General features: G+C 34.5%; 5 protein-coding genes and 1 long non-coding RNA gene across 6 annotated transcripts; 3 read left to right on the top strand and 3 right to left on the bottom strand.

The window, feature by feature from the left end:
• The first annotated feature begins 873 nt into the window (after positions 1–873).
• RpL24 (ribosomal protein L24) lies at positions 874–2,696 on the top strand. The gene is made up of 5 exons (XM_077439575.1): positions 874–963; positions 1,067–1,142; positions 1,757–1,842; positions 1,916–2,077; positions 2,149–2,696. Exons 1-5 carry the CDS (start codon positions 959–961, stop codon positions 2,288–2,290), a joined length of 471 nt encoding a protein of 156 aa, XP_077295701.1. The 5' UTR covers positions 874–958; the 3' UTR covers positions 2,291–2,696.
• A 4,104-nt stretch (positions 2,697–6,800) lies between these two features.
• LOC143918284 (sorbitol dehydrogenase-like) lies at positions 6,801–10,147 on the bottom strand. Its single transcript, XM_077440073.1, has 9 exons — positions 9,863–10,147; positions 9,429–9,543; positions 9,325–9,358; positions 9,081–9,214; positions 8,315–8,505; positions 7,546–7,730; positions 7,302–7,480; positions 7,115–7,236; positions 6,801–7,046 (listed from the first exon to the last, which is right to left on the bottom strand). The coding sequence occupies exons 2-9, from the start codon at positions 9,483–9,485 to the stop codon at positions 6,878–6,880; spliced, it is 1,071 nt and encodes a 356-aa protein (XP_077296199.1). The 5' UTR covers positions 9,486–9,543; positions 9,863–10,147; the 3' UTR covers positions 6,801–6,877.
• Positions 10,148–12,371: 2,224 nt separating this feature from the next.
• RIOK2 (RIO kinase 2) lies at positions 12,372–16,167 on the bottom strand. Its single transcript, XM_077440072.1, has 7 exons — positions 16,015–16,167; positions 15,353–15,494; positions 14,902–15,280; positions 14,637–14,828; positions 13,414–13,585; positions 13,183–13,338; positions 12,372–13,094 (listed from the first exon to the last, which is right to left on the bottom strand). Exons 1-7 carry the CDS (start codon positions 16,078–16,080, stop codon positions 12,558–12,560), a joined length of 1,644 nt encoding a protein of 547 aa, XP_077296198.1. The 5' UTR covers positions 16,081–16,167; the 3' UTR covers positions 12,372–12,557.
• Positions 13,940–14,880, top strand: LOC143918283 (uncharacterized). The gene is made up of 3 exons (XR_013261105.1): positions 13,940–14,090; positions 14,167–14,309; positions 14,383–14,880. It is a non-coding gene; the product is annotated as an uncharacterized LOC143918283 (long non-coding RNA).
• Positions 16,168–16,946: 779 nt separating the features above from the next.
• LOC143918280 (U3 small nucleolar RNA-associated protein 15 homolog) lies at positions 16,947–19,742 on the top strand. Its single transcript, XM_077440070.1, has 4 exons — positions 16,947–17,127; positions 17,206–17,304; positions 17,837–18,019; positions 18,099–19,742. The coding sequence occupies exons 1-4, from the start codon at positions 17,017–17,019 to the stop codon at positions 19,278–19,280; spliced, it is 1,575 nt and encodes a 524-aa protein (XP_077296196.1). The 5' UTR covers positions 16,947–17,016; the 3' UTR covers positions 19,281–19,742.
• On the bottom strand, positions 19,397–23,802 carry LOC143918281 (arrestin domain-containing protein 3). The gene is made up of 7 exons (XM_077440071.1): positions 23,566–23,802; positions 22,438–22,593; positions 22,157–22,368; positions 21,904–22,086; positions 21,619–21,807; positions 21,077–21,545; positions 19,397–20,998 (listed from the first exon to the last, which is right to left on the bottom strand). Exons 1-7 carry the CDS (start codon positions 23,678–23,680, stop codon positions 20,865–20,867), a joined length of 1,458 nt encoding a protein of 485 aa, XP_077296197.1. The 5' UTR covers positions 23,681–23,802; the 3' UTR covers positions 19,397–20,864.
• Positions 23,803–23,866: the final 64 nt, after the last annotated feature.

Raw genomic sequence — 23,866 nt, 5'->3', positions numbered from 1 at the left:
ACGGCGCCATTCGCGAACGCGAATATTGAATATCTGAAGATATTTAAACATGTTTTTGAATTATAATTTATAACGTTTAAGAATACGATCATAAATTGATTTGTATCGGAATTCCAGCGTAGCAACTTCGCAGATTCGCCATGAAAATCCTCAATAGTCGCAATCCTCGAAGACTCAGGGGCCAATACCAGGGAGTATGCAAAGTAAATGAACAAAACGTCAACCGATTTGAGCAAAATTGTACCAGTCACTGACAAATTTCTGGTCTGTTCATGTACATATGTTCATCTGGTTAATACGTTTTTTTTCCATCTATCATAAATAGGAAAATGGAAATCCATTCCACTATCGCCAAAAACCCAGCTCAAATATGTAAACACGTGTGCGCACATAAAGGATATGTAAGTCGAACAATTTCAATCCATTATCCTCTTTCTGCAAATATCCTTTTGCTTCTACAAACTTCCAACATCGTTTTGTATAGAACAGGGTATCAATATATTTACTCAGTATCAGAAAAAATAAAGCTACTTTACTCTTACTCGATTTTTTTTCCATTTTTATTTAAAACCAACCGGAAATATGTAAATGGCGCCCCCTTTCAGGGCTGGTGCCCAGGCGACTATCCATACCACTTGCCTATCGGCTGCAAAAGATTGTCAGTAATGCTGCTGGGTTCTTATTTTGTAATTTTAAAATCCAAATGGTTTAGACTTTATTTTGTTCAATTTCAGATGTTATATTTTTCAATGTTTCCTTAATTAATTATTTAATTAATAAACATATTGATGCTTCTATAATTATATAAACGATAATTTTATAAAGTTTCGACCAAATGAATTATTGTGATTTTTGAGTTTGACGTACGATTCGGATATGGTCAGGAAATCGAGTGTTGAGTCCGTTCTGGCCGTCAAATTGTCTTTTGCTGCGAGCGGTTCTCCGACACGGCTGCAAGATGAGGTAAGGCGCGAATCCGACGAATCCGATAAATCCAAGTGCATCAGGTGATGCGAGTGCTGGTTCGATGCACCGGCCGCTAACTCACCCCCCGTGTTTGTTTCAGGATCGGTCTCTGCACGTACAGCGGCTACAAAATCTACCCGGGACACGGCAAGACCGTCGTCAGGGTTGACGGAAAGGTAAGCTTTCTTCTTCATTCATTCTGACCCCTCCCCTGCCCCCTGCCCCCTGCCCCCTCATCTCGTTATCGTCTTGTCTTCATCCTTATCATGTCTTCACGGTCTACCGTGTTTTCACCGTCACAGGTTCACTTCGACCACTCTCGCTTTGAGGTTATGTTTGTGTGACAGTATGAAAGTTATATTGCTCGTTTCTAATTCCATTAACGCGGTTCACTGTATACCTTAATGATATTTATCCACTAATGTTATCGGTAATTTGTTGCACTAATTTTGTTTCTTATAAACTTAACCTAACCCGTCACAATAATATAAAATACATTTAACTTCTCAAATAAACTATTCAAACATAAATTTTTCGTTTTGTTTGCTTTCGTTGAAGTTGATCTTTACATACATCCTATCCCACGGCTAAAGGATGATCAAGTTTTTAATTTTTTGTTATACTAATAAGAGTAGCTTACTGTTGCAATATTAAACGTAAAGAATATGCAACAAATAAGCAAATTGGTACATAGAACCATTTTGGCAAAATATCGAATTTAGAATTTTGTTTTTAGCCGCTCCTTTGGTTTATTGTGATTTTAGCACTAATAATATTGTATTATTTTTAGACCTTCACTTTCCTCAATTCAAAATGTGAAGCCGCCTACCATCTGAAGAGGAATCCTCGCAAGGTGACATGGACGGTTTTGTACAGGTATGTGCGTTTATAAACGATAATGTCAATTCCTATCATTATTATCAATGTTCTAATTGTGTTTTTTTGACAGGCGGAAATACAAGAAAGGCCAGGAGGAGGAGCAGACCAAAAAACACACAAGGCGCACTCAAAAGTTCCAGCGCGCTATTGTAGGTGCTTCTCTCAGCGATATCATGGCTAAGAGGAACATGAAGCCTGAAGTACGCAAGGCACAACGAGAACAGGCTATCAGGTAGTTTTATTTTCAAATATGAAATTATTTGCCTTTTAACTATGTTTATTTAATCGTGCGATTCGTTTCAGAGCTGCCAAGGAACAGAAGAAGACCGCCAAGGCAGCGAAGAAGCCCGTCAAAGTCGCTCCAGCCAAAAAGAAGACGGCCCCTAAAACCAAGGCCGCCAAAGTGACTAAAAAAGCCACCCCAAGAGTCGGTGGAAAGCGATAAACAACCATTCATTCCTCCGATTGATTATTTTTTACATATGAGGACTTTATGTTAACATCAATAAATACTTACATCTATGAAGATTTTTATTTCTTAAATGTGAATAATTATGACTAGTTTTCTACTTGGCACCTCAATTTAAAACCTTGAAAAGTTTTGAAGGAACTCCCATACAAAAGCTTGTTGGTTTTCTACTACGCATAATGTAACCATTCATTTTTTTTCCTTGAAACGACTACTAATTTTTAGGTAATAGTACATGTATTCCAGGAAACATTTCTTTATAGTTTTAATTTATTAATGAAAAGGTAAAAATAAATAATTTATGTGGTCTTATATTTTTTTGAACAAATTTTCTCATGTAAATTTGGTGTTGATTTCAAATAAGAATGAAATTATTCGCAGGGTTTCTTAACCCTTTGACTGCTACAACAACGATAAATCGTTGTTTTGAAATCGGCGAAGATTGCTACGACGATCGTCGTTGTCGTCATTAATTGTCGTATTTCAATACTTTCTTTGCCAGCGCATCAGTGGAACGAAACATTTTTTTTATATACGTATTTATATTTATTTTTCAATCAAGCTTTATAAATATTTATCAATTTTTTAAAAGCTCTTCAATTTCGGGTTCATCATCAAAGTAAATTTCGGGTTCGTTGTCAAAGTCATATAAGGAGTTATTACTTGGGAATTGATTATTGTCGATAAATTCATTTTCAGAATCAGTAGAGCTGCTGATTTGTCGAGTTCCTCGGCGAGGAGCTATTATTTCGCTTTCGTCACTTTCACTGTCCGATATCATTTTGCAGAATTAAAATAAATGGCAAAAAACAATAGAAATCCGCTTTCAATTATATAGGTCACGAATTCGTGCAATCAATCAAATGCAACTGAAATGCATACAAAATGTTTATGATACATGTTGAAAAATTATTTGATTATTAGAAACTTCGCATCCTTGTTTGTCTCGCTCACACATACACAATTAAAACCAAGAAAGAAAGAGAGAAAGACCGCTACCTGTTTCAAATGTATCGCTTGTTTTGACAACGACAAATACATCGATGTCTAAAAATAGATTATTGAAAAAAATAATGCGTCGGAAACAATCGTCAAAACTTATTTAGTGTATATATGTAGGTATCTCTTTCGCACGCACGCATGTAAAAGCAAGACAGAAAGAGAGAGCGCGAGTCCACAACTGCTTCTTAAAAATGTATATAAAGTATTAAAAAAATTACGCGCGTTCGGCGAAGCAAGTATGTAAAAAAATATATTATATTTATTTTTTTATAAAGTAATTACAAATGTTAGCATTTTTCGCTTGGACATTGAAAAACCTCGTAGCAGCCAAAGGGTTAAAGTTTACTTTGATTACTAACATTGTCTTATGGTGCGTACGCACCAAGCCAACGAATGACCCACAGGCCAACTTTTAAAACCAGTAGCGTACAAAATATCGAAATAAAAATTGAAATTAAATATCAAAATTAAAACTTATTATTATATTAATATTAAATTCAAGTATCAAAATAAAATTATAATCATTATATTAAAATTAAATATTGAAAGTTAAAACTGAACATGCACAATTTAAATAAATTTTCGAGATTGACCTAAAATTAGATCATCAACAATCACATACAGGTAATCCTCGACTTTTGTTTGTCGAAGATGTTTTGACTTAGGAAGATACGCACTAAGATCAAAAAAAAATCAAAGAATTATTATTTTTACTTCCCCGTAATGCGCAGTTACTGAGAATATATCATGTGTTAGTATGGGTGATCCAACGATTTTTGCTAACCCGGGGTGTTGTCGGTCACATCAAACGGATTTTTTTATTCTTCAATTGTTTCTCTCGTCGAAATAAATCATTTCAGAGGTAAAATTTATCGGATAATGTGTGATTATTAATTTTATTTCGACGAAAGAAAAAAAACCCTTTGACAAATCACCAACATCCGACACCGCGTTTTTTTATGAATTGTTTTTTTTTTATCGATCATCCACGTGGAAATACAGTAACATCTCGTGACGACTTTAACAATATTTTTTTTCGCTCATATGCAGAGAAATTATAATATTTCTCTGGTTTTAAATGCGGTATCGTCGTAATTCAAAACATCAACGATGATCTAATTTTAGCTCAATCTCGCTCTTTAGCTTGATTTTGATATTTAATTTCAATTTTAAAATTTAATTTTTATTTCGATATTTTGTACGCTACTGCTGGTTAAAAAGTTGGCCCAAAATCGTCGTTGGTTTAGTCCGTAAGCACCATTAAGAACTGCGAGTTGCAAACTGTTTTTCGCTCAACTGTTGCGTTGCAATGCCACTCATTCCCGTTTTTGGGCGATTTTTTTTTACAGTAAGCTTCCCGGACATGCATACAATAAATCCTAAATGTTCCATCGTAATCGGTTCAGTGGTTTAGGAGCCTATGCGAGACAGACATTCAATTTTATATGTATAGATAAAAATAACGAACGAAATCCATTTTTATATTAATCAATTGTAACAGCATTATGGGGATCTAGTCTTGTTGTGAAGGTCTTCTTCACCACCAGTCCGCCATGTATTATAGACAGGTTCGTCTGTGTTCGATATTAAATACAGCTATGTTCAATATGGTATTTATTTGGTAGTAACACGTATACACAAGTATGATTAATTGTTGGCAAAAGTTTGTCGTTCAGCGGTCTCTGGATATGGTAGAGTGTCGCTGGCTCGGCATTCAGCTATGTTCGGCAAGTCGCTGGATATGGTAGAGTGTCGCTGGCTCGTTGTTCTTCCAAGTCCGCGTAGTGAAGTGGTGGCTGGTCAGGAGCTGGATGTTGACTGGTCTGCTGCTGTGTGTCGACTCTTGCTGCTCTGGGTCGACTGGCGTTGTTTGGGTTGTACCTCCTTTTATAGTGTTTCTGGAATGCTTGGTGGAAGTGGTTATTGACGCGTACGAGAGGAATTTTGTTTTCGTCGAGGCGTCGAATTTTCTGGAATGCTTGATGGAAGTGGTTATTGACGCGTACGAGAGGAATTTTGTTTTCGTCGAGGCGTCGAATTTTCTGGAATGCTTGGCGCCTCTCCGCTCGATGTATTTTAATGGTGGCGGCGTGTTTCGACCGGTTTGGTTCCACTCGACTGGTAGGGGCGTTCCGCCTGAGTTTAATATAACGACTGCAGGTGCATGTCATCTGGGTTTCGGGAATGTAGTTTGTTGTTGCGGAATATTCTCGAAGGTTTCGATGACGATGACGACGACGAGATTCCTACAGCATAATACATATATTTTATTTCATGATACATTTTACCATTAAAATTTCATTTACAATTTCAAATACATATTAATATTCATTGTCTTAAGTCTAAATCTCCATGAATGCTTATTCTATAAACACATGTAAATTCATTATTTCCCCAATTGGACAGCACTTGAAAACGCACCATATTAAAAGACAATAAAACCTTTTGCTTCACTTCATAATACTGTTGAGGCGTGTGATGTATGTCATATATGAATTTTCCAAAATTAAAACCTTCATCGTTGTCATCCATGAGTCCCTATATAAACAAAGCACGTAAAAACTTTTACACGTGAAACTAATTGATGTATAATTTTTTTCGTAATTTTATTACTTTTTTTTTTGATGCAATTTTGAACAGCATAGGGTTGCCACCCCTATGGTTTTGACCCGGAATCTCTGGGTTTCAGCTAGTCGTATTTGGACTTTAGTTTTGAGTGTTATTTCTCCGGGTGTGTAATATGTAAATAGAGTACGGATAGCCAAGGTGCCGCTTATTGTTCAATTGTTGTAATTGCTTTGTAAAAAAGGTTCGACAAACCTTTAACAATGCATTTACAACATTTGAACAATAAACGGCACCTTGGTTATCCGGGCTCTAGTAATAAATCCCCCGCAAAATTATAAAAATGAATGAAAATGTGTATTAGAAATTCATAACTTGTATGCAAAGCGTATAAAGAACTTAATATGTCTGTGGTGCATATCTCGTGTACAAAATGATTGGCAATATGTCGTGCACAAAAATTTGTTAATGCAGCGAAGAAGGTATACATTAAGCCTTATTTAAGATTACTTAAAATATTATTATTTAAAAACGGCCTATTCAAATATTTTCAGTAATTAATCTTAAGAATGAAAATTTGAAATATCAAGTGTTTTTAGATGCTGCAAAATACGTAAATGTAGAATTAGATGCCAATTAATTGTATGATATCTGTATTCTTAAAACATCATTCCTTCCATCAAATCGCTCGATTTGTCTGCCGATAAAAAATGGATAAAAATATTTTCCTCTATTTTCTCACCGAACATTTTAATTTCGAAATGTGGTTTTTTTATTAATAATAATTTATATGAATAATTTTTTTTTGTCATAATCCTGTTGAGATCTGGGTCTGAGGTGGTTATATAAAATTTATTTAAATTGATTTAGTTTGTCACAAATTATGGTAATTCCAACTATAACTACAAAATGAAACACATATAAAAGAGAAAACAATTTTAATGCATTCTAAAAACAAAGGCAACAATGTTGTGTATTACGATTCATTCATATATTTTACTTATTGTTTGTATCTTTCGGTTGAACATGGATCATAACCTTGACACCCAATCCAGCGCGAGCGGTTTCAAACGCTTTGACTGTTTCTTCAATAGTGAAGTGATGGGTAACAAGCGGCTTTATATTGATTTGACCGCTGGCCACCATTGCAAGAGCCAACGGATAACTGAAACGATTCAAATTTTGGACAAGTTCGAAAGCCATCATTCATTTGTATTTGAAATTGTAACTTACTCATTGCAGTATCGGAAGATTCCCCTGATGTCTACTTCTCGAGCTAATGCATGCTGTAACGGAATTTTGACTTCCGAAGATCCCATACCTATCATTACAGCCACACCGCCAGATCTTGTAGCCTGTAATGAATTATAATCAGCACATTTCTCAATTTTTAACCCAAAAATATTGAAGAAATACTAACCAGGACGGCAAGTCTTGTCGTTGATTCAACACCACTACAATCCAAAGCCTTTTCGGGCTCAGCACCCATAGTTTGGTGAATATTTTTAACAACGTCTTCCTCTTTATCCTCCTTCTTGATTAGTATGGTATGATCGGCACCAAGACTCTTCGCCAAGTCTAAGCGAGACTGAAGCAGATCTACAAAATGCTACATTAGCTTACAAATTATACTATACTTGATCTAATTATAGGATTGCTGTTACCTGTGATCAACACATTGGTGGCTCCCATTGCTTTAGCTGTTAGTAAAGTAACCAAACCAATTGGTCCAGCACCCAAAATGAGAACAGAGCTTCCGGCTGTAACACCTGCACGTCTACACCCGTGCACGCCGACAGAAAGAGGTTCTAAAAGTGCTCCTTCTTCCATTGACATGTGTTCGGGCAACCTGTTTAACGTTTATATTTAAATCAATAAAATTAAGGTGGTATTAATTATTAATATGTTTACTTCTTACCGAGGAGAGATACATTTTGAAAATCGCTCAAATACTGAGCTTTGTTAACTGTTCCGATAACCATTATAAAAAATTAATATGTTGAGTATTTAGTGATTTCATACAAAACTCAATTATGAAGAAAAAAATCAAAATAAAATTTCTTAAGCTGTTATCAATCAAACACAATAGTAAAGATTATCCATTTAAAATAGGCATACATATTTTGACTACTACAACCTTTTGATTTTTTCGCTCAAAGCAAAAAGCAAATTTATAAAATTAGAAAATAGGTTGTACTTTAATTTAAAATTAAGTGGTAAAGTAATAATTCACGATGTTACAGTTGGCAATATATGATGATATTACCAAATGATTGACAAATCATGGGAATTTTATTGAATCTGTAAGACTTAGAAGTCAAAACAGAGTTAAAATATCAATTACAACTGAATATTTTAAATTTTCAACCCTTCTATCAATTTTCACATTATGATTGTTGCAAATTAAACAGAAACAAGTTTAAATATAAATACTTGTAACAGAAATCTGCAGCATGTGCATAATATCTGGTCAAGTTTCCATGATAAGGCGGAGTTGCACAGAACGCCATATCTGGACACAAATTGTATTGGCCGTTCTTGCAGAAGTCGCAGAATCTACACGGTACACCGGGCTCGATAGCAACGCGATCTCCAACTTTCAAATTCTTCACTTTGGCACCCAGCTGCAAAATATTTGCAACCGGTCAGTTACTTATTGAACAGGAGTATTATTTGTAGTATATATGCATATATAAACAATTCACATCTTTCAGGGTAATCATTTTGAACATTGAATTCTAATTTTTTAATGACCTTGGTATCAAAAATATGAAGGTATACTTACTAGTTAGACACAAATTTTCTTATGATCTAAAATCAAACGCGTACATATACAAATTATGTAAAATTAGATACCATTTCTTATATATATATTACCAGGGCTTTTTTCCCATGTAACGCAGTGGAACGGCATTCCGGCACCTTTTTGTCTCAAATGAATATTCTATGTTATATAAATTGAATATAATCTTTTCCAATAAAACACTTGACAAGAAGTGAGTTCCAGCACTTTTTTTTTTCAAAAAAAAGCCCTGTATATTACAATAAAAAAAGTATTGGAGGAAAAATTGACTGCTTCTCCTTCCTATAGATTGTTTTTAACAATTTTTTTCGGACTTGAATATGTATTTCACATTGTTTTATTCGGTGCGTCACAATACAAAGAGCTTTAAGTATATAATCAAAAATTGAATATAACCTTGGCTACAATTCCAGAAGCTTCATGTCCGATCACCATAGGTTCTTTCACAATGAAGTTTCCACAACGACCAGTCGTCCAATAATGCACATCTGATCCACATATTCCAACAGAGTCCATTTGCAATAGCACCTCTTTTCAAAGTGAATAAATATAAAATTAATCATTTTGAAACTAAAGCCATGTTTATCATTAGATTATAAAAAGTAAAGAATGAACATATTATAATTGTTTGTAGTCTTACCATCATCCTTAATTTGAGGAACATCTCTTTGTTCCTAAAATACATATTAAATTTGCATTAAATAATCAATACCATAATCAAAGATTTGGTTGAATAATGCTTACCAATCTGAGGTCTCCGGTTTTATAGAGAATAGCCGTGAGATTATCTTGAAGTGCCATTATTGCTCGAGATTCGAATCGTGGACCGCTTAGAGATGTCTAACCGTCTGCAGAAACTCTACGAATGATGTCAGAATAATTTACAACGTAATTGGCGAGCGCAATTTATCAAACGAGATGCGGGAGGTTGACTTAAGTTGTTTGCATATCCAAGATATCTAATCGTGAAATTATTACGTATGTATAAGCCCCTTTGCTTTTTTTACACGGTCAATACTATAGTAATTGTATCACAAAACAGATAATGTATGTTAGTGTGAATGTTGTTTTGCGCTTGGAAACGTTCCAAGGGCATGTTATGACAGTTGACGTTTTGTTGCCAATCGTTAGGGACTTTGACTAAAATAAGACGGTAAATTTATGTATAATATTTCTACCAGCGAGTAGTAAATAGGGGTTTGGTGCAAACGATCGACAAGCGCCAGACAGACTGAACCACAGATTAACTGGATGGCTGCTATAAACGCAATTCTCGACTTCACGAATGATAGATTGCACATCAGATGACGAGTAACCTTTCGATGTGCACAGATGCAATTATTAAAATTGAGTTGGATCTTTCTGGCGAGTTTAATAAGGCAAAATTCTGAACTAAAGTATCAGAAGCACAGAACGTATACAGGGTAGGTATGTCGGGGCTTCGGGTAGATTTCGCTTAGTGTAAATGCGAGCAGTGCGCACGCATAAGGTACACGTGTCGTTAATCTGTGGTTCAGTCTGTCTGGCGCTTGTCGATCGTTTGCACCGCATCGGTAAATAGGAATGCCATTGAGGCCGATAAAGTTATAAAGAGTAATGTCTCAGAATTATTATTTTTCAACTACAAAATTAAAAATTTAGCTGCATCTTGACATGGAGAACAATTTATTACTGGCTTCACCCACTTATGTATAAACTATGGTAATCGGATTATTCCACAAAAAGCGATCTCGCGCACGTCACTAAAATCTCGACCACGGAACATCTGGCACTCGAGTTCTCGTTAGTACAATATTTCGCGTGATAGCTTTCGATTGATAAAGCTTTTGGGTGCCAGATGTTCCGTGATCGTGATTTTAGTGACGTCCGCGAGATAGCTTTTTGCGGAATAATCACCGAACCATGAACTATATAGACGAACAGCACCGAATCGATATAATAAAAAATTAGCGAAATTAAAATAAAGCATTTTTTTTACTTTTAAAATTCTATACTAGATAATAAATTATACGTAAGGGTAATTGGACTATTCGTCACATTAGGGTGGTCACAAAGACAATTTTTGCCATGAAAATCGCGAATACACAATATTTGGCACTCAAGTTCTCGTTACTATGATAGTTATCGTTAGTATGATGGAATTTTTGGCTGCCAGATGTTCCGTTATAGAGATTTAAGTGACTTTGTGACGAGTAATTTGTGACCAGTAATCACCGAACCATTTAAAAGCGGTCTCTGTGACGAGACAGAATGTTAAATGACAGAAAACGCAAATATCGGAAGGCAAAGATCGAAAATCGAAAGATCTTAAGTCGAAAGATCAAAAAAAAAATGGTGCATGGTAAACGGTACATACTCACTTAATTTGCGCGAGCAGGATACAACAGGAACAAGAGGAACAGGCTTTTCCTCCCGTATTAATGTGCGCGCGCATTAATACGGGAGGAAAAGCCTGTTCCTCTTGTTCCTGTTGTATCCTGCTCGCGCAAATTAAGTGAGTATGTACCGTTTACCATGCACCATTTTTTTTTGATCTTTCGACTTAAGATCTTTCGATTTTCGATCTTTGCGTTTTCTGTCTCGTCACGTAGACCCATTTAAAAGACATAAAAAATCAGTTCGGTGATTACTAGTGGCCGGATCCACAGCGCGCCGTTTATTGTTCAATGCTTTGTTAAAGGTTCGCCGAACCCTTTTTTTTTGTACTCTAGCTTTGTAAATAGAGCCAAATCGCCCCGATTTCTGGAAAAAGCACGGTCTGTATCCGCAGTTTGGTGATTACATCCCAAATGTGAATCACTACCGGGATAAACGCCGCTACGAAAATCGCACAGTAAAATTGAAAACTGCTCAAATATTTCTCAGCAAATGCTTATTTTACGAGATTTGGGCAGTTTTATGTATGGCAATTTTCCTGTGCGACGAATTTTCGTGTGATAGGAGACCGCACCAGCGGTTTTAGTAGCGGTGGGTATTCTGGTAGCGATTTACATTCGGGATGTAACCCGTTTACCAAAAAAAATCACAAAAATTTTGGCACAACAGTCAAAATTTCGCAAAAGCCAAAAATCTGTAAAGATTGCCCCATTTTTTAAACGCTCATATCTCTTAAATGAGGGAAAACCTACAAAAATCATTGTCATATTCGAATTTAGTGGGTCAAACTTAGTAAAAAGTGATGTTTCCGCTCCAGTTATTACTTTTTGTTGCTCAGTGTTATCAAAGACAAAATGTTAAGATTGAAAATAAATGAATTATGTAATATAAAATATCTATTTTGCCCCTTCAGCACTCCTTACTGGATATAAAAAGGAAACAAATAAAAATAAGGAGAGATATTAATAAAGAAGTTATAAAAATATAACTCATCAATCAATCTGAATGGATATATGTATACATAAGATCAATTAACTTAGGGCAATAAGAATAACAAATTTTATCATTCATCTGCACAACCACGAAAATGAATGGGGTTATCGGGGGTTCAATTATTTAATATTAGATAAATAATTGACCCTGGCCTATTATTTTTAGCACTTGAAGTTAAACTAATGCTATTCTGTAAAAAAAATTCTTGTAATTGATCAAAACTCATAGATCTAGGTACTTCCTGTGACACTTTAGATCCATTTCTAATAAAAAATGTTTTATCTGAAAGCACGTAATTAGAAATTGAAAAACTGGTATCTACGTACATATATGTATTTCAAACTGATATCACAATTGAGTAGCTAGTACACAAGAGATATGGAAATTTTAAAAATAAAACGACAGAAATACTTAAGATTATTTTTAATAACAAAATATGTAGATACATACATATACACTTATGATAAACATTTATTAAAAAGGTAAAATACGATTAAATGCAATTTATTCGTCCCAGCCCCATATTCCTTTACTCTGATTAATTGTGTCCTTATTTTCACGTTTTACTCTGGTTGTTGCACTGGCTTCACCTTTAACGCATATCCGATGCCTTTCCATTTTCTTTTGCTTCACATCTACGTATTTCTTAACTTTATTTTTAATAACTTCAGGAGCAAAGGTGGATGCAGTTGTTGAGAAAGATCTGACAGATCGCGCATCTGACAGAGTTTTCTCGATCATTGCTAGTTTGTACATTTGAGAATTTTTGTCACACTTCGGTAAATCAGACGTCACATCTTCTAATTCACGGTTATCAATATCAACAACGTCCTCGGGTATATCACCAGCTATTGGTAGTGTATTCACATATTCTAAAGTGCGAATGTGAGACAACGCTTTTTTCGTACTATTTATTTTGGGTGTAATTTCTTCAACTTCTGCTTTTTTAAAATTGCAAGGATTCAGATTGTTGCTTTCTTTATTTGATTTTACAGACGGAATTTCAATATTTTCTTTATCAAACTTCAACGATTCTTCAACCTGTAAACGCAAAACATTTTGAATGAAAATTAGTATTAAAATTTCATGTTTGTGTATTGTATTATACATAAACATTTGAGTGCATCACCTGTTGACGTAATTCTTCTAGTTCTTTTTCTGATAATTTAGAATTATTTGACTCGTTCATTTTATTGAAATCTTCAATAATATCATGTGAAGTTTCCGTATCACTATCCATTTCGTGTTCCTCCAAAATATCAGTACTTTCAGCCAATCCATACTCCTAAAATTAAGTAAATGGAGTGTTTAAATATATATTATTCATATAAATAAACATTCTTCAAAAGTTAATGTAAACCTTAATTATATCATCATTCATTTCTTTAGTCAATCCATATCCAGAGCATGCAACTTCTTTGTCGAGCTCGTCATCCTTTTCCAAGTCTGCGAATGTGGGATATAGATGACTTTCATAACCAAAACGTTTTTTGAAGAATTCTCTCACACATCTTACATCTCGATCAAAGTACCTAAATTTAAGTATTGCATTATAAAAATTATCATTACATATGTATATAAATAGTAAACAGTTGATTGCGAAAAGTTTTAGCGATATAGCCTCTATATAAGCAAAATCTATTGTATATAGGAAATAATAATTGGTTTTTACAAAACTATGTGAACCATAACGAACATAATCATCATTATACTAAATGCAGATCATTATTTTTATACAAATGATATGTTTGCAGTTAACAAAATTACATACGAGTTGTACTTACACCAGGCACAAATAAAATTCGCATCTAAATTATGAAAAAATTCAACAATATATTTTTAACAATTTTTTTAAGTTGTGTATATTGTTATGATTTAAGAAAGACATTATTAAAAAAATTCACCCAGTGTACAAACGAAACCGGTTTGCCGATAATTTTATCGAACACGTATATACGTCAAGAAAATAAAGGATTTTTTTATTTGGATGGGAAATTCGTCATTAAAGAAAATATAACCGATTCTTGGACATTCAAGGTACATTTTAAGTGTTCATATTACAATATTATATTTTTCGCAAGCACAGAATTGACTGATTAATTTGAATTAACAGGCAGATTATTTCAAATGCAAGGATAGTCAAAATTTAGACTCATGCGAAATATATATGGACAAACTTAAAACAGATGACGGATGTAGCGTGATGCGAATAATGTCCGATGATTATTTTATATTATTTGAAAGCATAAACCCCAAGTATATTAAAACTAAATTTATTCATTAAACTATTAAGTTGTGTATAATGAATTAATTTATTTTCAAATTTTAGATTAGAATGTCCATTCAAAGCAGGAAACTATGTAATTAAAAATTGCTTCCTGAACATGTATCTGGAAAGTTTTCTGACACGTGTACCTACTTTAACAATTTTAATTAAAGCTGAAGGATTTGATGGGCAACGAAAACTTTTCTGCGTAGATGCTAAAATCGATATAATCAACCGAGAAGTATTGGCTGGATAGCAAATTATAATAAGTACATAATGAGTCTTAGTACAAGTATAAAAATAAAACAAATAATTACGATTCAGCATTAAAATGCGACGTGGAAACCATTTGAGGAAAATCGATAATGACGGGTTTTCCGTCTTCGTTAATCATTATATTGAATTCGTTAAAATCACCATGAATAACCCCGCAGTTACCAAATCTGACAATAAGGTTCATCAGATCGTCATATAAACCTTCAACATCTGCAACTGATACAACGTGTGTTCTGTAATAAAAAATCTAAATTATTTTATTGAATAAAATGAATGAAATACTACAATAAATTTTAAGTCACTTACAGTGGGCCACCTTTGACCAACTCCATAACAACACAATGTCTGTTATAATCGATGGGACGAGGAACTGGAAAGCCCCTGTCGTATAGCGCTTTCATGTAAGCGAATTCTTTTGTGGCTGATATGCGTGACAAATAGAGCCAGGATGCACTGTTGCGATGTTTATGATATTCTCGTTTGTTTTTAATATTCCGAAAGCATGTTCGGCCCAACCTATGGAGTTTCAAGCAAAGTGGATTTCCCTCTTCATCCGCCACAATGTAAATGTTTGACTCTTTTCCAACACCGATTTGATTACCAAAAGAAGCGACAACATTTCGATTTGTCAATGCTTTTAATGATAAATAATCATATCCAGAATTGGTCAACCGAAAACCGTCATCTACAAAATTATCATTAGTTTTAAAATAAAGTTAACTATGCAGAACGGGTGTATTTTCATGAATGCACTTACAATGTTTTCCTCTCTCATAACTTAGCAATTTTTGTTTGCACATTTCTTTCAGCAGCTTATGTACACCACCGTGGCGCAAGTTTGCAATGGAAGCTGCTAAAGCACCAGGAACTAATTCGTGATTCTTCATTCCCATTTCAATCTAAAATGAAAAATATTGACATAGTAGAAGGAGCTGAACTACAAAATATGTAAAAACTACACCGATAAAACACTAAATACAATGAAAGTACCTATACAAGATTCTAATTGAAAGCAATTTCGAAATATTACATACACAATATCCTTACGAGAATGGTTAGGTAGGACATAATAAAATTTTTATTTTTAATTAAAAAATGTAATCATACAATGTCTAAAGAGCTGGATTTGTTCACGTAAAGCTCAATACACTCCTGAATCAATAACTGTCACTAGTATAAAGTAGTTAGCAGCATCCGATGAAGGCAATATAAAAATATTAAATTTTTAAGACACGTTAATTTGGTATCCAACATTGTTGACACAATTTCAATTATCTTTATACATTCGATTCTAAACCTATATTAAGTTTTGTTAGTACATATTTAGGTTAAATTTACCCACTTGTGAATAACATTGATATGGAATATGGTGATAGTACATATGTATGTATATATTAAAAGTTAATAACTGATTATTACCGCAATTAAAACACGGAAATCCTCTCTAGTGAGATATCGCAATACAGACACGTTCAGTTTTCCCATCTTGAATTTGAAAATAAATAACACGTGCAAAATGATCTGACAGCTCGCTTCAATTGCATCTAGTCAGTGTTGTCAAGCCTAAAAATGATGGAGCAATCGAATCGTTTGCCAAAAGTGAAAAGGGAAAATGTTCTTGCGGGTAATAAATGTACCCCCTTTATACAATGCTCAGCCCCTATGCATGAGTCGCACCTGGATATAACAGTGTAGATATACCACATCGTTTATTTATATACAAAATAGTGGGAAATGATCTTTTATGTACATAGATATATGTACATATCTAGAATGGTTCGGTGATTACTAAAGCCCGGACCCTGAGGGGGCTGTTTTTTGTTCAAATGTTGTAAATGCATTGTTAAAGGTTTGCCGAACCTTTTTTACAAAGGATTTACAACAATTGAACAATAAACGGCACGCTTCCGGTCCTACCTCTAGTGATTACTAGTCAAATGTGAACCGGTCACAGGACAACCGGTTGCTCTAGATCGGTCACACGTGATCACCCGTCACACTAAAACTCGTCACAACCAAAAATTGGTCACGAAAAAACTGGTCATACCCGAAAATTAGTCGTTGGGCATACGATAGTCGCTAGCCACTTGGATTTAAATATTACATTAACGCCAATTAACGGTAAATCAACTGATACTGCCATCAGCTAGTGTGATGAAACTGTTACTTTTCCTATTGAACGGGAGAATCACCTTCAAGGGCACAAAAAAATTTCAGTAATGTTCTCAGGGTTCTCATTCAATTTTAAAATTTAAGTGGTCAACAACCTTTACATATTCACCGTTTATAATATTTCACCTAGTTTTTACTAATTGATTTTTGAATCGAGTCGTGACACATGGACGAAAAATGAGCTGCTTTGATTAGGCGTTGACAGTTGTTGTCATATGTCACTAGCACGTGTTGTCTCCGGCTTTTGTGATGGCTTCGTTTCCGTTCTTGAAGTCAGGAGGCGTCTCGCGTTCGCTGGGGGCGCAAGCCGCTGGAGCCGCCGCCCTCAGCACTGAAGCGAGGCAATGGAATTCGCTCACAGTATGTTTTGTATGATTGATAACTATTTTGGAAACAATGTGGTTATGAAAATAAAATTGGAATTTGTTTTTGTTTTAGGCACCAATACTTCTAAAGGAATTCGGCGCTATAGATTACATTGACTTTTCTCCCGTTGAACCACATTATTTTGCCGTAACGTGTTCCGTTCGAGTGCAGGTATATTTCTTCGATAAATAGACTAATTTTCTAGTGGTTATATATATATATATATATATATTTTTTTTTTTTTTTTCTACGTGTATTTAATTTTAAGCTGTTTCAATTTAACAAAAATGTCAATATCTGCTATGTTGTGAAATTGCAACAGTTCATCACTCTTATCCGAAAGGGACAGTATGAAGAATGAGATGGGTCGATGATTAAGTAATGCCACATTTATATGGAATTGTCCGAGCTATTTTTAATTAAATTCCAACAGGAAACTGTCAATCAGAATTTATTGTCTTCCAAATCTTGTTAGAAATATTAAGAAGTATTGGTAAAATTGAATAAAGTTTTTCGATTTCTACTAGGCAGTAATTGAAACGCTGTACTACGAAACTTTTTTAAATCAGGGATTGTTTGTAATGTTCCTTGAGTAAATTAATATTCGGTTTTTTACAGTTTTGTTTAAGGGGGTATAATTTCACATAGCGAGACCCAAGAAACTATGAATTAAGTTAATGCTATGTTTCATGACAAATTTTAGGTTTACAATCCAATCACTCGACAAGTGGTAAAAAACTTGTCACGATTCCGAGAGTGTGCTTATGGTGGTAGTTTTCGTTCAGATGGAAAACTTCTTGTAGCAGGAGGAGATGAAAACTTAGTCAGGCTATTTGACGTTCAATCCAAAAGCTTACTGCGTCTCTTCTCGGGACACACAGCACCGGTAAGTTGTGTTAAATTAAAACATTCAGCCTAGTGACTTAGATCAACGAAATCATAAACATAATAATTGTATTTTCCAGGTTCACAGAACATTTTTCACTCAAAAGCAGACAAACGTAGCCAGTTTTTCCGATGACAAATCTGTATGCATTTGGGATATTGCTAGTGAAACAAAACTAACGTCATTTTCTGAACACGAAGATTATATCAGAGCAGGAAGTGTGAGTCCTGTTTCTCCAGACATAGTATTATCGGGAGGTTATGATGGGAAAATTAAAATGTACGATATCAGAACCGGAAGTTCTGTGTTCACCGTTGACCATGAGAGTCCTGTGGAGTCCACTCTATTTTTACCAACAGGTGGCATATTCCTTAGTTGCGGAGGAACTGAAATTAAAGTTTGGGATGCATTTGCAGGTGGAAAACTGTTGGCTTGTTTATCTCACCATCATAAAACCATAACGTGTATGCATTTAGCGAGTGACAATAAACGATTCTTGTCTGGTTCTCTTGATAGACATGTTAAGATCTATGATCTCACTAACTTCAAAGTAGTTCATACTCTCGACTATCCAAACGCTATTCTCAGTTTAGCTACTCCACAAAATAATGAAACGCTCGTAGTAGGAATGGTGGACGGCTTAATATCAATTAGAAGAAAAGAAGAACAAATAAAATCAGCAGAGAAAAGTGAAACTCTGTCGAGTGATAACGTTCCCGCTTATGTTGATTTGGTAATACCTGAACAAAAACATGAAAAACAATGTAGATACGATGTTCACTTGAGGAAATTCAAGTATTCAAAAGCACTAGATGTAGTTTTAGCTTCATATGTCGCTACAAAAACACCAGAAGTCACTGTATCACTTTTCCAAGAACTCATTAGAAGAAAAGTTTTCGATCGTGCTGTATCAGGTCGAGATGAAAAAAGTTTAATACAAATATTAAGGTTCCTCATCAAGAATATAGGGGATGCTCGATTTACTCCCACTCTAATAGAAGTCGGGAATATATTCATGAATGTTTATGAAGGAAGTATTAGTACTTTCGGTCCGGGGGTACTCCGATATTTGAAGATGTTTGACGAGCATTTGAAGGAGGAAATCGAACTTGCCAAAGATATGGCGTCGTTAGAAGGCATGTTTAGTTTAATTTTATCTAGTTCGTCTGCAGGTAAAGATTCTCAAATTAACGAAAATCTTCCCACATACTTCACTCCATCTATAAATGCCGATAAAAATTTTGTAATTAACGTTTCCTGAAAATAAATTTAATAAATTGACTATTTGTCTTATTTATATCTTACAAACTATTGACGTACATCAACTGATATACGTATGTACATACAAACTTATTCATAGAAATGAAACGTATTGATAGTAACATGAGTATATATTTCCAAAATCCAGTATAGCGTTTATAAAATATTATATACATATAACACCACTTTGCAGATACAAAATTTGACATTTCAACATTTATACATATATTTTTAAGCGCCATTTAGTACTAGTTCAATAATTAGTTGTGCTTTTATAATGTAATATTGTGGATTTATCATTTATAAAATTCATGAGTCAGTGTAATATAATTATATGTGCGTGTATTTAAAATATTTACTGTGCTTGTATGAATTACAAATTAAAAAAAAAAACGAGTATTCTTAAAACTATCGTGCATTCAAAGTACAAAATCAGAGAGCGTTATATTTAATGCCCATTCATAATAAAAAAATGTTCGAGTAAGCAGATATTCTTAGCACATGTACGTAAGTATATAATAATATGCACAAAAATCTGAAAAAAGTCAAATAATTGTTAATTTTATTTCATGGAAGTTATATTATCACATATTGGAGTACATAAAGAACTAGTGTTACTACATATATTATATTTTATTACAAGAGATAGGGAAAATTTAGGCCGCAACAATCACATGTCATGGGAGAGACTTATTTCCAAGACAATACTTAAACGGCTAAATGACTAATGACCATAAAATTCAAAATATGTGGACATATGTACATATATTAATAAATTATATATTTAAATATGTGCGGAAACATTTTTTGGATTGTTAATATAAACTATTATATACGAGGTATATTTGCTAGTATTTATTATTTATATGATTTTTACCACGGAGACATGTCAGGTCGTCCCAAATCGACAGATAGTGGTGACAAATATATGGCAGGTAGTCACTTTATAAAGAACTGTTTTAACAACTAAATCAGATAAATTGTCATTATCTGGTCAGCAGCACTGCAATAATACTTCAGAACCGTACAAAGTATGATTACGTCTACATATGTAAGTGTAACCAGGGCTCAAACCCGAGTCTTTTCAGTCGTTAGTAATATTAACCACATAGTTATACGGCTTGCTAATTAAGTAATAAAATAAAATACGAATTGGCAATATATGTAGTTGTTTTGACCTATAAGTTACCTAACTCTTGTAAGTCACAGCCAGAGAAGAAATATTTTAACTTGAGGGCAGCAGCACTATTTTATATGGCATATTTATTTAATTTGAGTATAAATGCAATAAAATTCTCCATGATTCATATTTTTCAAATGTCTTAAGATTAGCATATTTGGTTTTATGGTTAATATCTTTCAAAGTAATCAAAATTCAACTTCATGCTTGCATTTATAAAGGCACACCACATTCATAAAAGTAACTGCAAGTAATAACTGTATTCAGAAAGTAAGTGCTGTATAGTCAAAATTCTTATAAACTATGCAAAAATAAAATCAAAAGCAAAATATTCGCAAACATAAACATTTAAAATTTTATATGATATTGATAAAGCACCATATTAGAATATATTAAAAAATAAAATTATTTTGGCACAAATCCGTAAGTAGGGTATCTGGGAGAGAAAACTTGATTGCCGCTGATCATTGTGTGTTGATTATCAGTTGAATCATGAATATTTTGAGTGGAAAATTGACTTTCTTTGAAAACTGGTTGCACTGAAAAAAAGCGGATAGTGTTAGTATAGTTTTAATTGCTGATTGAATGTAAGATTTTTTAGTAGTTAGAGGGCATACCCATTCCCGGATAAGCCGTGTATGGATTTTCAGGCATTGGAGCACTAGGACTAGTGTTCGCAGGATAAATACCGGTCTGTGGAGGATACAAAGCTGGAGCAGCTGGAGGATACAAAGCTGGAGCAGCTGGCATGGGGTATGGAAGACCCTGCGGAGGATAAGGCATAGTTTGGGGAGGGTATCCAACAGGACTTCCTTGGGGTGGATATGGAGCATTTTGCACCGGAAACGATGCTGGTGATTGCTGAACAGGGTATGATGCTACATTCATCTGATTGGATTGAGGGTAAGGTTGGCTGGACAACAGAGGACTTTCTGACGATTGTTGGCTTTGTGGAACATCAGGCAAGGAATTCGTTGTTTGACCATCAGGAGGTGGCGGTTGGAAGCCAACCAAAGGAACAGTTCCTAAGGTTATTAGTGCAACGTCTTCCAGATTCATGTGCATTCCAGATACAACACAATCAACCTTGAGTAACAAAATTATAAATTAAGTGTTTATAGAGAAAAATTCTAAATACATATTTGGATTTTATACTTACATGAATTTTATATTCTAGATCTATTAGGCCGCAGTTCACTAAATTTGAGGGTGGCAAAGGTGGAATTTCAAGAATTTTCTGGATATTTTTAGCTTCATGTCCATCAATTGAGCCGAGTTTGTGTTCAGAAATTACTACTACAACACGTTTTGTACCACTAATCGGCGAGGTACATCTGAATGTGACGAACTACAAAGATTTTAAGTTTGTATTAATATTCGCGTTATTTGAATTACCAATAAGTATATTTGTATTTATGATACATGCAAATTAAATAATACATGCCTTTATTAACTGGATTATAATATCCTGGACACCGACTCCACTATTATTTTCACAATTAACGTCGAGTGGTATAGTTTGTCCAGAACAATAACCGGTAACTGGAAGACGTACATCCACAGATAGAGGCCCTGTTTTGCACCAACAACAACAGAAAGATTTCTCCATTTGCATGTGAATAGGATTCTAAAATGTTGAATTGAATTCATTAAAACTAGAGAAACTAAATACAAATTATGATAATATTATAGTATACCCGATATTCAGGCAAACTGTTCAAATCGAGATGTGATGTCACTGTAAACGCCATTTTTGTTTCTTGATCGAATTTCCATGGTCGATCCAAGGTAACTTTTACAGTATATCGGACAAATCCGAATTCTCCTTCAAACGATGAGGGAAGAGTTGGCGGTAAAACGCAAGTAAATGGATATGAATGAGTTCCTTCCGGAATTTCAATGTCATTACCTGAAAATAAAATCGTTAAGTTAGTAGGAGTCATCTAGCATTCGCCACTGAATATTTTATTACACTCACCAGATTTATTTCCGAGCAAGTAATATGAAATGCTGAAATATTCCTCACTCCCAGTGTTATCAATACTCATGTTTTTAGACTTTCCATCAGTTCCCCTTATGCTTTCTGTTGTTGTCCACTTGACTTCGGCGACCCCCTTAAATTTTACACTTATGCCTGAAATATAATAATTTTATACGGACAATTAGAGACTTCATTGTGCAAATAATATATTATTAATAACTGCGAACATTCTGCTTTCAATACAGCTTATTTTTATACAATTTTAATTACATTAAACAACTTGGATTCTAATTGGATTGGAATTTTCAAGTTTCGATGACATGAAGATAATGTAACGTGGGAACATTATGAAATTCGGGGGCTAACAATGGAGACCCCCGAATTGGCCTAGCGGGACTCTAAGTGGTCGGCAGAAGTCCTAGAACCTTGAGAGTGTGAGACTCACTTAGAACTGTACGTGCCTAGACAACGGAGAAACAAACGGATCGGGGAAGCTGTAGTGAGTGACTTGCCCTTTATAAAGAGGTACTTAAGCCATATCAGATCATTCTGGAACGAGCACTGGCTGCGCGTGGACCTCCTGAATCATTCAATAAATGCTGTGAAGCGACTTTGGCCTTTCATTTGGATCCTCAAACCACCTCTACGCAACAATATTTGGTCACAAAGCTACTAAAATATATTGTGTACGACAATAATACGTTTATTCCACACTATATTTTACTACAACTAATATTTTAAACAACTTTCAGATCAGGTGATTATATATGAATTATTGGGGCATAAACATTATATTGGCTCCTTGAGCAATTATTATGTTGGACGCACACATCTCTAGAACGGTGTTAGTATAATATATTCACCAACTACTGTCATGAATTTAATTTCTGCATTAATATCAATTTTTCGAAGAATATTGTTCAACATACACACATATAATTATATGTAGATCCCAGTTACTAAAAATAAATATTAGTATGCATATTGTATCGGAATTGCAAAATTTTAACAAAAGTGTCGCTAATGAAACATAGGCGTCTCTTTCTCTCGCACGCTTTCAGAATATAAAGGAGGAGAAAGGTATAAGTAGGTACTTCTGAAAAAGTGAAGTATGCGTTAATTCACCTCGCACTTTTTTCGGCTTATCAAACGTGAAGTCGGCCTTCCCGTTGACGGTTTGACCGGGATAATACGTGTTCCAATTATTGTCAAGTGTGATCACACATTCCTTGAGGCCCATCTTGAGGCCCGTTATTCCTACGCTATCGACAGGCGGCTGACGTCACTCTGAGCCACCACCCTCTCGCCTCTCGCTTTAGCTCATTTCTCATCTGCACTCTCGTCGACTACACTACACGCTTTGTACCTTACACGTTCTAACATTTGTATCGTTCGTGTAAACGGACTATTGTGCAAATTGAGATCG

Source organism: Arctopsyche grandis, chromosome 10 (genome assembly GCF_051622035.1).
Source record: "Arctopsyche grandis isolate Sample6627 chromosome 10, ASM5162203v2, whole genome shotgun sequence".
NCBI classification, from domain to species: Eukaryota; Metazoa; Arthropoda; class Insecta; order Trichoptera; family Hydropsychidae; genus Arctopsyche; species Arctopsyche grandis.
This window is presented reverse-complemented; position numbering and strand designations above follow the sequence as displayed.

Bases quoted from the DNA above. Each gene is read 5' to 3' on its own strand.
- RpL24 (XM_077439575.1), top strand. The intron at 1,143-1,756 runs GTAAGCTTTCTT...TATTATTTTTAG, and splicing joins TCGTCAGGGTTGACGGAAAG to ACCTTCACTTTCCTCAATTC. The intron at 1,843-1,915 runs GTATGTGCGTTT...TTTTTTTGACAG, and splicing joins ACATGGACGGTTTTGTACAG to GCGGAAATACAAGAAAGGCC.
- LOC143918284 (XM_077440073.1), bottom strand. From the start codon at position 9,485: ATGGCACTTCAAGATAATCTCACGGCTATTCTCTATAAAACCGGAGAC. The intron at 8,506-9,080 runs GTTATATTCAAT...AATATTTTGCAG, and splicing joins CTTCTGGAATTGTAGCCAAG to CTGGGTGCCAAAGTGAAGAA. The intron at 7,047-7,114 runs GTAAGTTACAAT...GAATCGTTTCAG, and splicing joins ATCTTCCGATACTGCAATGA to TTATCCGTTGGCTCTTGCAA.
- RIOK2 (XM_077440072.1), bottom strand. From the start codon at position 16,080: ATGGGAAAACTGAACGTGTCTGTATTGCGATATCTCACTAGAGAGGAT. The intron at 15,281-15,352 runs GTAAGTGCATTC...ATAATTTTGTAG, and splicing joins TTATGAGAGAGGAAAACATT to ATGACGGTTTTCGGTTGACC. The intron at 13,586-14,636 runs GTAATTATTTGT...ACTTAAATTTAG, and splicing joins TCGCATTTTAATGCTGAATC to GTACTTTGATCGAGATGTAA.
- LOC143918280 (XM_077440070.1), top strand. From the start codon at position 17,017: ATGGCTTCGTTTCCGTTCTTGAAGTCAGGAGGCGTCTCGCGTTCGCTG. The intron at 17,305-17,836 runs GTATATTTCTTC...GACAAATTTTAG, and splicing joins CGTGTTCCGTTCGAGTGCAG to GTTTACAATCCAATCACTCG. The intron at 18,020-18,098 runs GTAAGTTGTGTT...TGTATTTTCCAG, and splicing joins TCTCGGGACACACAGCACCG to GTTCACAGAACATTTTTCAC.
- LOC143918281 (XM_077440071.1), bottom strand. From the start codon at position 23,680: ATGGGCCTCAAGGAATGTGTGATCACACTTGACAATAATTGGAACACG. The intron at 21,546-21,618 runs GTAAGTATAAAA...TTGTTACTCAAG, and splicing joins ATCTAGAATATAAAATTCAT to GTTGATTGTGTTGTATCTGG. The intron at 20,999-21,076 runs GTATGCCCTCTA...GCTTTTTTTCAG, and splicing joins CACGGCTTATCCGGGAATGG to TGCAACCAGTTTTCAAAGAA.